This window comes from Hyperolius riggenbachi, chromosome 7, assembly GCF_040937935.1.
Source record: "Hyperolius riggenbachi isolate aHypRig1 chromosome 7, aHypRig1.pri, whole genome shotgun sequence".
Lineage (NCBI taxonomy): Eukaryota > Metazoa > Chordata > Amphibia > Anura > Hyperoliidae > Hyperolius > Hyperolius riggenbachi.
The window spans coordinates 217,078,141-217,092,343 of record NC_090652.1 but is presented as its reverse complement, the minus strand read 5'-3'; the positions used below and the strand labels follow the sequence as shown (position 1 = coordinate 217,092,343).

At 42.0% G+C, this 14,203-nt stretch overlaps 1 protein-coding gene across 1 annotated transcript in view; it reads right to left on the bottom strand.

Moving 5' to 3' along the window:
- Positions 1 to 3,948, bottom strand: part of TSPEAR (thrombospondin type laminin G domain and EAR repeats) — a 225,684-nt gene extending 221,736 nt beyond the window's left edge. The window contains exon 1 of the mRNA XM_068245224.1: positions 3,494 to 3,948. Within this exon, the coding sequence (XP_068101325.1) occupies positions 3,494 to 3,629 (136 nt within the window). The 5' untranslated portion in view covers positions 3,630 to 3,948. The remainder of the gene's footprint in view (positions 1 to 3,493) is intronic.
- Positions 3,949 to 14,203: the final 10,255 nt, after the last annotated feature.

Sequence of the window (14,203 nt, the reverse complement as noted above, 5' to 3'; positions counted from 1 at the left end):
CTTCTATCCTTCACTATTCCTAAATTGTACTTTTTTGTTTTAAAGATGGTTTTGAAGTTTTGACTGTCGCAGGTACAGGACAGCTGTTTTCAAATGTTTATTTGCCCAAATATTTTTTCGCGGCTCCCTGCTAATTGAAATTTGAATAAATGCACACAAAAAAACCTGAAAAAATATGAACCTATGCATTTCTTAAAAAATTGCCATGGATAAAATTATCCTGGTACTAAAAAAAAAACAAAAACTATCTGTCAATAATATCTGAGAATTTGCAGTTGTTCCACATCCTGCGATCATGCCCTGCTTCATCCAATAATCCCTCAGCAAAATTCACAACAATCCTTCTCTGAGTCAGCTCAGGTCAGGTAGAGAGCCAGTCACTGTGATGTGTGCACTAGCTTTATTATATCTCTGACCGTAGTTCAATCATTTAATACCACCAGTGCCTTCAGCAGAAACAAAGGGATGGTTATCCTTTTCCTTTATTCAGAAATGACAAAAAAAAACAAAAATTTCAAATACTTATAGTAAAATATGGCACTATAGTTGGAATTGTCAACATATTTTAAATATAGAAGGGTCGAGCATCAAATTAGCGAACTGTCCTCACCAAAACTGACAAATACTACTGAAACAGCACGATACGTTTTGGATAGACATAGGCAGTGAAATCACAATGATTCTGATTTATCTTCAAGCTTACATCTTCATTGCATATTTTCAAGCTACATGCTATTTGCAAAAGATTGCTATGCAAATCAGAATTCATAGCATTGCATTGACCATCTTTAGTGTTGGGCGAGTGTGACCAGTGACACAGAGAGGAATACATACATACAGTGCTATAGATATTAATATTTAATATTTATATAGCACCAACATCTTCCACAGCGCTGTACAGAGTATATTGTCTTGTCACTTAAAGTGGTCTAACACCCAGCATTTCAACTTTGCTTTAAAAGATTGCTTACAGCTTATAAACTATTATGCCAGATTTTTTTTTTAGCAGAAATTCACTGAATGGATTAAACATGACATTTTAGTGCTGCATTTAGCTAGAAATGCTCCTCGTGCTTGCTTGTTTAGTTACAAATGTATCTATCTACAATGTAACAAACAAACACTGCTCTGAGAGAACAAAGAGGGCTTCCCGGCAGGCTTTTCAAAGGTCTATTTGTATTACAAATAAAGATACATTTTGTAACTACAGATAAGAACGGATGCGGATTCCTAGTTAAATCCAACACTAAAATGTCATGTTTAACCCATTCAGTGAATTTCTGCTTAAAAAAAAATCTGGCATAATAGTTTGTAAGCTGTAAGCAATCTTTTAAAGCAAAGTTGTATTGCTGGGTGTTAAACCGCTTTAACTGCCCCTTAGAGGACTTACAATCTAATCTCTACCATAGCCATATGTATCATGTAGAGCAGCCTTCAACCTTTTTACCCTGGAGGAACCCTGCAAATACTTTTTGGATCTCAAGGAACACCTGACATGGTCTTTAAAAGCTGGTGTGGCGGTATTGGTTGAAAAGGGCGCCCGAGCTGCCTGTATGAAAAGGGCACCGCCATAGACATCAATGTTATTTCTGGAAATATGGGCTACAAGGTGTAGAAAAGGGCGCCCGAATTTTGATATAGGCTACAAGCGGGCTCCCCTTTGTAGCTCATATTTTTTCGGCTACAAGGTTTTCTGCTACAGTAGGGAGCCCCTTTGTAGCCCATATTATTGCAATTTTTTTGTAGCCTATGTTTTTATATGGGCTACAAGTGCTGGAAGCCGATTTATTTCATTTCCCCACTATCCATGGCGGCCTGGAGGGGGAATAGTAATTAACACATCCCGGAGTTTTTTTGTAGCCGAAGTTTTTATATGGGCTACACCAGGCGCCTTTTTTGTAGCCGAAGTTTTTATATGGGCTACACCAGGCGCCCTTTTTGTAGCCGAAGTTTTTATATGGGCTACACCAGGCGCCGTTTTTGTAGCCGAAGTTTTTATATGGGCTACACCAGGCGCCCTTTTTGTAGCCGAAGTTTATATGGGCTACACCAGGCGCCTTTTTTGTAGCCGAAGTTGGTATATATGGGCTCCACCAGGCGCCCTTTTTTTACCGGCGCCCTTTTCATATAGACCCGGTGTGGCTGTTTATGCCACTACCCCCTATTACAGTGCCCTTTATTACAATGTCTCCTTATTCTAGTGCATTTTTATTAATGTGCTCATTATTATTCTGATCCCCAATTTAGTGCTCCTTTTACAGTACCCACTACTATAGTGTGCTTGCTATCATACGTCCCTCAACCCCACAATGGGGAAAAATGCCAGGGAACCCCTGCAGAGTACTCAGGGAACCCTGGTTGAGAAAACCTGATGTAGAGTATGTATCGTAGTCTAGGGCCAATCTAGGTGGAAGTCAATTAACTTATCTGTATGTTTTTGGGATGTGGGAGGAAACCGGAGTGCCCAGAGGAAACCCACACAGACGCGGGGAGAACATACAAACTCCATGCAGATTGGCTGGATTCAAACCAGGGACGCAGCACTGCAAGGCAAGAAAGCTGCCCACTATGCCACTGTGCTGCCCTGTCACATACAGTATATGACATAAAGGACAAATACGGTCTCACAGGCAAACATAAGGTCAGTGAGACAGGATGAGATTAATAGTTAAATGTCTTTAGCAACCTCCATCCATCAGATATTCAACACTCAGTCAGGGAAAAGTGCTAACAATTGGAAGCCCATCTGGCTGATGTGTTAAACACCTTGCTTGCAAAAACTGAAACATTTGAAATACCTATGTGTTAATGTACATTTCTACCAGAGTAAAATACACTATAAATTACTTTTTCCTATGCCGCTTTCACTTATAGCAGGAAGTGAAAATTGACAGGTTTTGGACAAGTCTGTGTACTCAGTTATTTCTTTATTTACAAATGCACTTACTGAATTGCAGTTGCTTAGTCCAACAGCCAAAATGGTTTACAAATAAGTAGGGAAATTGGTTTACATCCTTATATAGATCATTTCCAGGGAGTGCTTTCGTTAAGAAGAAAGGTAATACTGAGAATCCCCCATGAGGACATGGACTGATCCAAAATCTGTCAGATGTGTCAGCTTTTAACTACCTACTGTAATTGTATGTGACACAACATGGGGAAAAATAAGTAATTTATAGTGCTTCTTACTCCGTGAGAAATGTACATTTTATATTTATGCATTTTACATGATAGTGGATTTTTAAGGTAAAACAACTGTTGGTCAATTTTTAATGATTCCCAATTCCCACCAAGCAAAGGCATTGTGGGAGATGTCCTGTCAATTTCATCCTTCATCCTTCCCTCTTCCATAGGGAGGAACATGCACAGTCAGGAAAGCCAGGCACACATGTCTGTACAATCATTTTTCATTGAAAAAATATTTGGTGGCCAGGTCATGGTTTCTGTGCTTGTCTCCCACTGAATAACTACAGGTAGCTTTAGCTTATCTTACCTGTGCAAGGTGTCCATGGTTTCAGGCCAATGGTCAGGCCTACTGGTATCCAGCTGAATACAATCCACACACAGACCAGAAGAATGGCAGACATCAGTGGACTTTCACAGATTTGGGGTCCATGTACAATGTTCATAAGCCAGGTTTGTTTCAGTTAAACCCACAGTCTGATTCGAAATAGCACTGAAGTCCTCATGGTGAGTCAGTGACGTTTCAGTTCCCAGTCAGATATCCATCATTCTGTACATAGTGCTTTATGCTGTCAGAGGCCATGTACAGAATCTTCCATCATTTCTACAGTAACTTTGAATAGATATTCTGCCTGAGTGTCTTCTATATCATGCTTGAAGCCACCTTCCTTCTGTCCTTAAAACACTGAGACAGCTTGGAGTTTACTTATGTAAAAGTTAGCAGAGACAGCTGTTTGATCAGGACACAGCAGGTGAGGCGTGTGTGCTTCTGAGGGATGAGCAGGTGAGTGTTCAGGGAGAAGCCAAATATCCAGACATTTAAAGGAGTTCCTAGTCATGTTCTACTCTTGAGGATCTTTTCATCTTTTGCCCAGCCCTCCCCAGGTGAAGGAATTTCCCACTGTAAATGTCTCTACCTTTACAAAGCATATATTACTAGCATAGGAGGAGCCAGGAGCATGCTGTGCACCTGAGTGACTGCATAATGCAAGTGTGTCAGGTACTAGATGGAATGCCTCTCTTCACTTAATCAACACACTTAAGAAGCAGGAATCTCATTCACGGAATTACAGAGAAAAATGTCCCACACTGCGCACTCTCTCTCTCTCTCTCTCTCTCTCTCTCTCTCTCTATCTATTCTGTATCTTTTTCTACCACAGAAATTCTTAAACATGTTTTTAAATGTGCTAAAATACATTTAAAGTTAATATTGAGAAAGTCTGAAATGAAGAAATCTGCCTTTCTTCATATATCAGAGCAACCAAGCAGCTTGCAGTGCGTTACCTCTAAACGGACACGTTAGCAGGTACAGGAAAGCAGAGGCGGGACAAGGTCCTCCAGCACCCAAGGCTGAGACACCAAAGTGCGCCCCTCCATCCCTCCCACCCCAGCCGTCACACACTGATTGCTATTAGACTAAGAGGGCTACAGGGCCCACAACCTCCCCAACACCTTAATATCTAGTTATCTAGCTTGCAGTCACTGCCATGTATCCCCTTTTCTTATTTATTTCTGCTTCAAACACAATTATGTTGACAACTGAATGAATTCTGCGCCCCCTTCTACACTGCGCCCTGAGGCTGGAGCCTCTCCAGCCTATGCCTCGGCCCGGCTCTGCAGGAAAGCATGCTTTTCATTGCCTGTATGCTTTACTATACCTACTGTATGCGACGGTATCTACATTACCACTTTTTTTTGCATTGTGTTGTAATGCTGCGTTGTGACTTTAATGTTGCATTACAACGCAATGTCCCACTGTGAATGCAGCCAAACAGTACAGCTTGCATTACATAAACCGTGTGCACATTGCTTGTGTAATTAGCATTATGTTATTTGGGTAAGCCAGAGGTCACACTTATCATTGCCTTATTTCCCATTCAAATGTTGCACTCATATGCTATTTTTTTTGTTTGTGTGTACAGTGATCCCCAACCCTTCTCGGCCAGTCGGCCAGCCAAACACCAGTCGACCGGCAGCCGAGAGCATTGTTCTCTCCACTTATCCCACCCACCATGGGACATCATGACTTCAATGCTCCTCCCCCCACTTCCCCAAGGACAGAACACAAAACAGAACATGTTGTTAGCCTGCAGGCTAATGATGCATTTGTCAGCCTAGGCCCAGCCATGTCGCCTGAAAGACATAAATTGTTCAATGTGCTCTGTAAAGCACTGCAGAAAATTCCGACAATAACAATAACATTATATCTACAGAGAGAGAGAAGGAGAGACTATCTTATATAGGATTTGTATATACAGCATCACCAGCTATGTCACTAGTTACTGCTGAGCAATAACTTTGGAATGAGCGGTTAGTAACAGATCTGGTATCTCAGCTGAATGTCACTCAGACGCACTGTAGTCTGCTAAAATACCATAATGGCCATACTGTGCATTTTAGCGCCACCCATAACACTGCATCCCAGTTCTACATTATGCTGTCAATTCAATCCAAATACTGAATTGTTTTTATTCATTTTTTAAACCTGTCCTGCATTATTTACAATTATCAGAATATGCAATCATGATATGTACCACTCAGTCTAGCTTTTGCTCTAATGAAAAGGCAAGTTTTACATGCAGTAAGCCATGTTTAGAGAAACGGAAGAACAGTCGCCAGTCAAAGAGTTAATGCCCTATTAAAATGAATAGAGTAAGTGCTGGGTGCCCAGAGATGAAAAGCTAGGATATGTTTGTTGACCCACTGAGCCATGAAGCCCTACACGGCTAACTTAAAAAATGCCGACTTATCCAGTAGTATCCGACCACGCACTTCTCAAGTCAAACATTAACAGTTCCTGAGATTTATATTTACTTAAAGATGAATGAGTTTCAGGTCATTGTGGTCAGTAAAGAAAATGCTCCAGTGTAGAATTGAAGAAAAAAAAAACGTAATCCATAGTTATGAATGAGTAGTTTTTTTCTTCTGAATAAGACGTGACTGCCGTCAATGGGTTAGTAGTTCATGGATCCTTGCTGGTACATTGTTACAGATTCTGAGCTTGCTTAATTTAATGCAGAATTCTGACCAAAAACTCTGGCAACACATGGAATAGGAAAACATGTTTCTATACTTTAAAGTAGGAAGTTCTAAGGTTTATTGGGTTGTTATAGCTGCCTAGGTCATCGCTGGAGAGATTTGTACTCATTCTGTTTTTCTGTCAGTTCTCCATAAATTAGAAATTGTCTGAATAGGTGTGTTTTATGAGTATATTAGACGGTTTCCAGGCCTGGAGCATGACGGACAAGCAGTGGGAGAGAATTCCAATTGAGAGCTCATGCTCACAAGAAGTCCCGGATGCAGGAATGTTCAACATTACAAGTCCAACATTAATTCTTATAGCAGCTGCCATGTCACTCTCAAGCTTTTCTGATATGACACATGCCATGATGACTGGCAATAATGATTTGAATCTCTGTTCCAACACCTTCAGAATAGGATAGATGAGTGTATCATGCTTTGCTGATAAAATATGATATCGTTCAACTTTGATTTGAACATTGGCTATGAAGATGTGTGAATGCTAGCTATGCAACTTAATAGCTCTAAACGTTAAGTGTCAGTAGAGTTACTTTAAAAAATATGGCCTGGAGAGACTGTAGTGTTTAAATAAAAAAGAGAATGGTTCTCTAATGTTACAAATAGTAGTTGATTCCTCCTGTAGACACTTTTTCAAAATGCAAAAAACACATCATTTGGATATGTTGCTGTGCAGTGATTGGCTGTTCTGTGAACAAGTTTCGTTTTCCATTAAGCCTTAAAAAAGCTCATGTTATTGGATGAAACATGTAAATATGAAGAAGAAGACAGAACAAACTACGGTGCTGAAAGACAACCTCTGCGCATTCAAGCAGACTCTAGTATGGCAATGAACACCAGGTATGGATGTGATACTAAGCGTGGTAGAATAACAGAGCTAGTTTATCTACAGAACCTTTTGGTGTCTCTAAAGCCTCATCTACACGGTACAATTCTCCGGCAGATAGACGGATCGATTAGATAATTTCCAACCGGTCCAATCGGATTGTGATATACAGTAATTTGCAAAAGATTTTGGGTACTTATCAAAATCTATCGCAAAAAATTGATCATAAACAATTTAGACGTCTTCACTTACTTATCAGATCACCGGTCGGTCTGTTGGGAAATTGTACCGTGTATATGAGGCTTAAAGCAAGCGGTTCATCTGCCTAGTGCATCTAGGTGATATATTTTACATGTTAATTACCACCACTCTTCCAATGCCGGAAGTCACCAATGCATCTGACATTCAGCCAAGATAGTTCCCCAACCAGAACAGTGTGTGCGAGTTGTATGCCAGCACTGAATGTGTTGTGAATGTCATATGAGTGACTGGCACTGGTTCTTATGCATAGGTTAGGCAGTAATTCTAGCTAGACAGTGAGCAGTGTGAAAATATAGGTTAGTTCAGCAGCGGGTGTTGATTTCTGTTTTTGAGGTTGGGAAAACTGAGTTCTTGGGTTAATGCTGGATGCTCCAATTTTTTAAGATAGTTTTTTTTATAATAAAGTTATAAAGTTTTTTACACACTGAAAAGCACAGCAATTTATTTATTCCCTTTAGTTCATGCAGACTGCCAAGTAAGCTGTTGCTGAAGACTATTGTTGTTTTATGGACCTCAGATTACTTTAGGCAGTAAGCAGGAAAAGCATTTTTAAAGGTGCGTACACACATCTTGACTTTATGCCGTTGGGGATTGGGACCCAATCTCCTAGGGCGACATCCTCCAGATTCCCACTGGTCTATTGATAAATCAATGGGGAGCCTTGGAGGGAAATTTAAAGATGCTTAGGTTCTAGCTATACTTAGTGGCGGGGTGCATGGAGATCTTCAATCAAGTTAACAAAGGATATTAGGATGGGACATTTCTGAGGAAATTGGCGTGGGAACATTTTTTTAAAGGTAAGTATTCATGCTTAATTTAGAATATTTACCACTTGAGCCTATCTGGACGAATATGTTCATCTAGATAGGCTGTGCTGCTGCGGCTGCCTGAGGCTCGCGATCGTACTCGCTCCCGCCGCCTGCCGTTAGCCCACAGATCAATGAATGGTAATATAATTCCCATTCATCGATCTAAGTCCCCCACAAAAAAAACGACGGCCTCTTATCAGAGGTTACGGTATTTCTGCACAAAAAAAAAGTTTCCCTTCTTCTTTCTAGTTCCTGGAAGCTTGATCGTTCGCTTCCAGGACTTTTTGACTGTGGCCAAATAGTAAAACTACACCCACATCCATTTTTTATTAAATAAATACATTATTTTACATTTAAAATTAGCTGTTTACTTCCCACACCAAAAATTACCCAAATAAATGTTTAAATAAAAAAAAATAAATAAAAAAAATTACAATAAAAAAAACAACAACATAAATAGTTACCTAAGGGTCTGAACCTTTTAAATATGCATGTCAAAGGATTATATTAATATAATTTTTTTAATTATGGACTTAAATAGTGATGGACGCAAATTGAAAAAATGCACTTTTATTTACAAATAAAATTATCTGCGCCATACATTGTGATAGGGACATAATTTAAATGGTGTAATAAGCGGGATAAAGGGACAAATAAAATACATGGGTTTCAATTACGGTAGCATGTATTAATTTCAAACTATAATGGCCAAAAACTGAGAAATAATGAATTGTTTCTATTTCGTTCTTTATCTTCCTGTTAAAATGGATTTAAAATAAAATAATTCTTAGTAAAATGTACCACCCAAAGAAAACCTAAATGGTGGCAGAAAAAACAAGATATAGATTATTTCAGTGTGATAAGTAGTGATAAAGTTATTGGCGAATAATTGGGAGGTGAAAGTTGCTCGGATGCATAAAGTTAACAACACTGTAGGCTGAAGTGGTTAAAATACTTTTTTTGTGTGTTTTTATTTCATTTAACCCTTTGTGGAAATGAGTAAGTGGAACTATGTATTTCCATACTACCTCTATACTCCTGGGGAGGAGGCTGGCATCTGAGGGCACTTCTTAAAGGGGACCCACAGATTCCACCATAAACCCCCTTCCCCCATTTACCTGTCTAAATCATTGTTCTTGCAGCCAAACTGGAGGCCTCAAAATTTGGGCAATCGCCTGCCAAATAAATATTTGAATTTCAGCTTCTGTACGAGACAGAGGCCAGTAAAATTGGGCAATTACCTCCAAAATAAATATCTAAATTACAGCTTCGGTATGAGACAGAGGCCTGGAGTAACTAGCATGCACTAGGGCAATAATATTATTTTTTGTTTGGGTAAAGCCAATTGAATTAGGACCACATGACATATTGGGTGCTTTGCTGCTACATGTGCAGGATAGCTGTGCCTGTGTCCATGATGGACATGGGGCCTGGAGTAACTCGCAAGCGCCAGTTATTTTAAAGACCTTCATTTGGCAAATCTAGGAACCATGTGATTTTTGCCATTTACACATGAAAAAAGCCTCTGCATAAAATATGTAATTTTGGAGGAACATTTTGCCCTTGATTCCCCCTCCACCATGCAGCTGTCTGGGTTTTTGGACACTTTGTACACCTTTATTAAAAGAAATTGTGGCTGCAGAGACGCCCTGAAGGTTTTTGATGTTCGCCTGCCATAAAAGTCAATGGACCTCCCCGCAAATTTTCGGTTTGCAAATTGTCACGGTAAGATTCGCTAATGCGTTGGCAAACACGATATCGATATGTGCGGTCATCACTCACTACCAACATTAACCCCTCTTCTGCCAACACACAATTCATTATCTTTAAAAGTGCAAAAGATATAAACACTGGATAACCACACCTAAGTGTATAGGTCAGTCCATATGCAGATCCATTGCATAGAAATAATATTAATACTCGTAATACCCCATCCTGCAAATCAGTCCACAAGAAAGAAGGGTCATTCATCATGTCCTGCAATGCAGATTACAATTAGTCAAGCATTTTAGGCTAGCACTGTCTTTTATGCCTGTCAGGGCGATGTAGTTTCACCTGACATTTTTGTGTTTTTCTTTGTTTCTTTGGGTGGGGTTGGTGAGTGCAACTCTATGAAGGTATCTTTTTCAGATAAAGAAACCAATTTGAGCACAATCTCCACTAATATGCAAGGGACTGTCTGAGGGAGCTTATGCTCGGTACACACGATACGTTTTTACATTTAATCAGTTGCTCTCAGTAATAACTAGAGATGGCTCAAACGGTTCGACCGCGAACCGTTTTGCGCAAATTTCGGTGGTTCGCGTTCGCAGTGAACCTCGAACTATATGCGAGTTCGACCTGCGCCCTATACTACATCATTAGGGTCAACTTTGACCCTCTACATTACAGTAGGCAGACACAGGGTAGCCAATCAGGCTTCACTCCCTCCTGGAGACCCCCCCCCCCTTTATAAAACGCAGGCTGCGTCAGCCATTTCACTCACTCGTGTGGCAGCAGTAAGTAGAGAAGGGAGAGAACCTTGCTGCTGCTGACAGGGAAAGCTTAGTTAGGCTCTTGAGTTAGGCTCTTGCGTTAGGCTTGTTAGCTTGCTTATTCTTGCTGATACTTCTTGCTAAAAAGCACTCCTCGTCCTCAACAGCTCTTTTGAGAGCTGATGTTGTTCTTGTGATCTATTTTTTTGTGTGTGTGTGTCCCACAGACACTTGTGTTGCATATACAGCCCTGTCAGTCAGTCGCAGCTGCTGGACCTTGGCCCCTTGGTAATTCCTACTGTGCCACTGCCAGGCCCAGCACATTCAGTGACTACCTGTGTGTGTGACAGCTGCACATTTGTAATACCAATCACTGCATACCCACCTGTGTAGTGCACCTACCTACCTACGTGAGCGCAACCAGTGTTATGTACCACCAGTCGCTGCACCTGTTCACGGTACCTGTGTGTGTGACAGCTGCACATTTGTAATACCAATAACTGGTCTGTTCGAGGTCGTGCTGACGTGATTTTGTGCGGCCCTGGCCCAAAGTATAGTGCTCTGAAGAAGGCACGTCCCATCAACTCCCAAGATTATCAAGACATGGTTGACTATTTAACACAGAACACCTCAACTTCCGCAGCCACCAGCACTACTACAAGCACCACATCAGCATTTGACACTTCGCAGGAGTTATTTGGTGGGGAATTCACTGATTCACAGGCATTATTGTTACAACAAGATGAAGGCGCTAAGCAAGTTACACCACCTCATATGTCTGAGTTAGGCGACACTATGGACGTAACGTGTGAGGAGGAGGATAATGAAGTACCTGCTGTTGGTGCAGTTTATGAGGTGTCTGAGGCAAGCAAAGCTGGCGAGGATGATTATGATGATGATGATGATGATGATGATACTGCCATGGATGCCACGTGGGATCCTAATAGACAAGATGACCAAGGGGACAGTTCAGAGGGGGAGTCAGAGAGGAGTAGGAGGAGACGAGTTGCTGAAAGAAGCAGGGGGAGCTTGTCATCAGAAACAGCTGGTGGCAGTGTGCTGACATGCCCTTCAATGTCAGCTGCTGATGCCACCATAGTACCCACACCCCTGGGCTCAGCGGTGTGGAATTTTTTTTGTGGGTCTTCCTCAGATCAGAGCAATGCCATCTGTTCTCTCTGCCACCAAAAATTGAGAAAAGGCCAACACCCGCGTAGGGACAACTGCCTTACGAAGGCACATGGAGAAAAGGCACAAACTGCATTGGGAAGACCACCTGAGAAAAAGCAGCACACAAAAGCAAAGCCACCCTCCTTCTCCTCTTCCTCCTTCAGGTGCATCATTTTCAGCCGCTTTCTCCCTTGTACCTTCACAATCACAGCCACCCTCCTCCACTTCGCCTCTCACCTAGAGCGGTTCCTGCTCCTCTGCCCACAGCAGCAGCCAGGTGTCCGTGAGGGAAATCTTTGAGCGGAAGAAGCCAATGTCTGCCAGTCACCCCCTTGCCCGGCGTCTGACAGCTGGCTTGGCGAAACTGTTAGCTTGCCAGCTGTTATCATACCAGCTGGTGGACTCTGAGGCCTTCTGAAAAATTGTGGCCATTGGGACACCGCAGTGGAAGATACCAGGCCACAATTATTTCTCAAAAAATGTGATACCCAAACTGTACAATGAAGTTGAAAGGCAAGTGGTGTCATCTCTGGCACACAGCGTTGGGTCAAGGGTCCATCTGACCACGGATGCCTGGTCTGCCAAGCACAGTCAGGGCAGGTACATTACTTACACAGCCCATTGGGTCAACCTGGTGACTGCTGGCAAGCAGGGAGTACGTGGCTGTGCAGCGGACCTTGCAGGCAGGCCTCCTGCCACCTCCTCTCCTTTTCCTCCTACTCCTCCTGCTACATCCTCTTCGCTGTCATCGTCCTCCTCTTTGGCTGAGTGGCAGTACAACTCTATTGGTGCTGCGATCTCCTCTCCAGCTACACAGCCCCAGCTCCCCAGGGCCTATGCTGCATGCCAGGTGCGACGGTGTCACGCCATCTTAGACATGTCTTGCCTCAAAGCGGAGAGTCACACTGGAGCAGCTCTCCTGGCTGCTCTGAACAAACAGGTGGATCAGTGGCTGACCCCGCACCAACTGGAGATCGGCAACGTGGTGTGTGACAACGGCAGCAATCTCATTTCGGCTTTGAATTTGGGAAAGTTGACACATGTACCTTGCATGGCACATGTGCTGAATCTCATAATTCAGAGATTTGTGTCTAAGTACCCAGGCTTACAGGATGTCCTAAAGCAGTCCAGGAAGGTGTGTGGGTATTTCAGGCGGTCTCACACAGCCATGGCACGCTTTGCCGATATTCAGCAGGGAAACAACTTGCCGGTGAGACGCTTGAATTGCTATAGCCCTGTAGCCCTGCTACAAATAGTGCAGCTTCTTTAATTTAAAAAAAAAAAACATGTATTTTTATTCCTGGCCAGCATCAGCTATGAGAATTAGTGCTGGCACAGGCTGTATTTACACAGAGCAAGCAGCCAGCACTCAAGATGGCTGTTCTGCTCTCAGTCAGGTGGTGGGTGTCAGTTACACAGGTTGGGAACGCCCCTCCAGCTGAAGAGGCAAGCCCTCTCTGATTTTTACCTCAGTATGTGACACAGGCAGCGTGAGGAGAGATGACAGAGACCAGAGGGGGAGAAACTGAGCTGACAGAGAGAGAAATGGCATTCAGTAGCAGAGGAATTTAGCTCACTGATGACACACAGAAAGGGGACCATGAGAGACAGCTCCCTGAGTCAAAACAGGGAGACACCTCATCCACAGAGGAGTGAGAGATAGCTCAGCAAGGCCAAGGAGACCGCTTCAGAAAAAATTGACAGATAAGTGAAATTTCACCACACAGAAACACAGAAAGAAAGTGACAGGAGTTTATCTAAAAAGACATTTTCCTATTAGTAATGACACAAAAATCAGACTGTCAAATCAAATCAGCTAAATATTCTTCTTCTGATTCTCTACAGTTAGATAATATATATACAGTGTGTGTGAGGAGAAGAAATGTTGTCATAGCAACACCAGAGTACTGTATAATGTAAATCAATGACTGTGTTTCCCTACCTGTCACCACAGAGCTGATCAGTGAGAGAATCTGTGTGTGCACTCACTGGTACTGATTATTAATCTGTCTCTCCACAGTAAAGCCAGTCAGCCTGTGTTTAAATGCAATTGCTCTGTACATTGACTGTGCATATGCCTCAAGAATAATCCCCAGTGTGGCTCTGCCTCTCCTCAGTGTGGCTCTGCCTGATATGAGTGGAAAAGACACTTACCTGACGATATTTTTGTAGTGTTAATTTCTCTGTGTGTAGAAAAGAGAATAACACATTAGTAAAGAAGTTTATCAATTCATGGGAGAAAAAATAGGAACTTACCCGTGAACAGATCTGTTGCTGTGTTCTGTGTGTTCTGCAAGTGAAGTGATTGCATTTAGAGCTTAAACCAACCTGCAGTGAGAAGTAATAAAAGGAGAGAATTGATACTTACATATGTGACATACAGGAAAAAGAAAAACTTTGAAAACAAAAAGAAAAAAAAAAAAGGAAAAAAAGAATGTCAG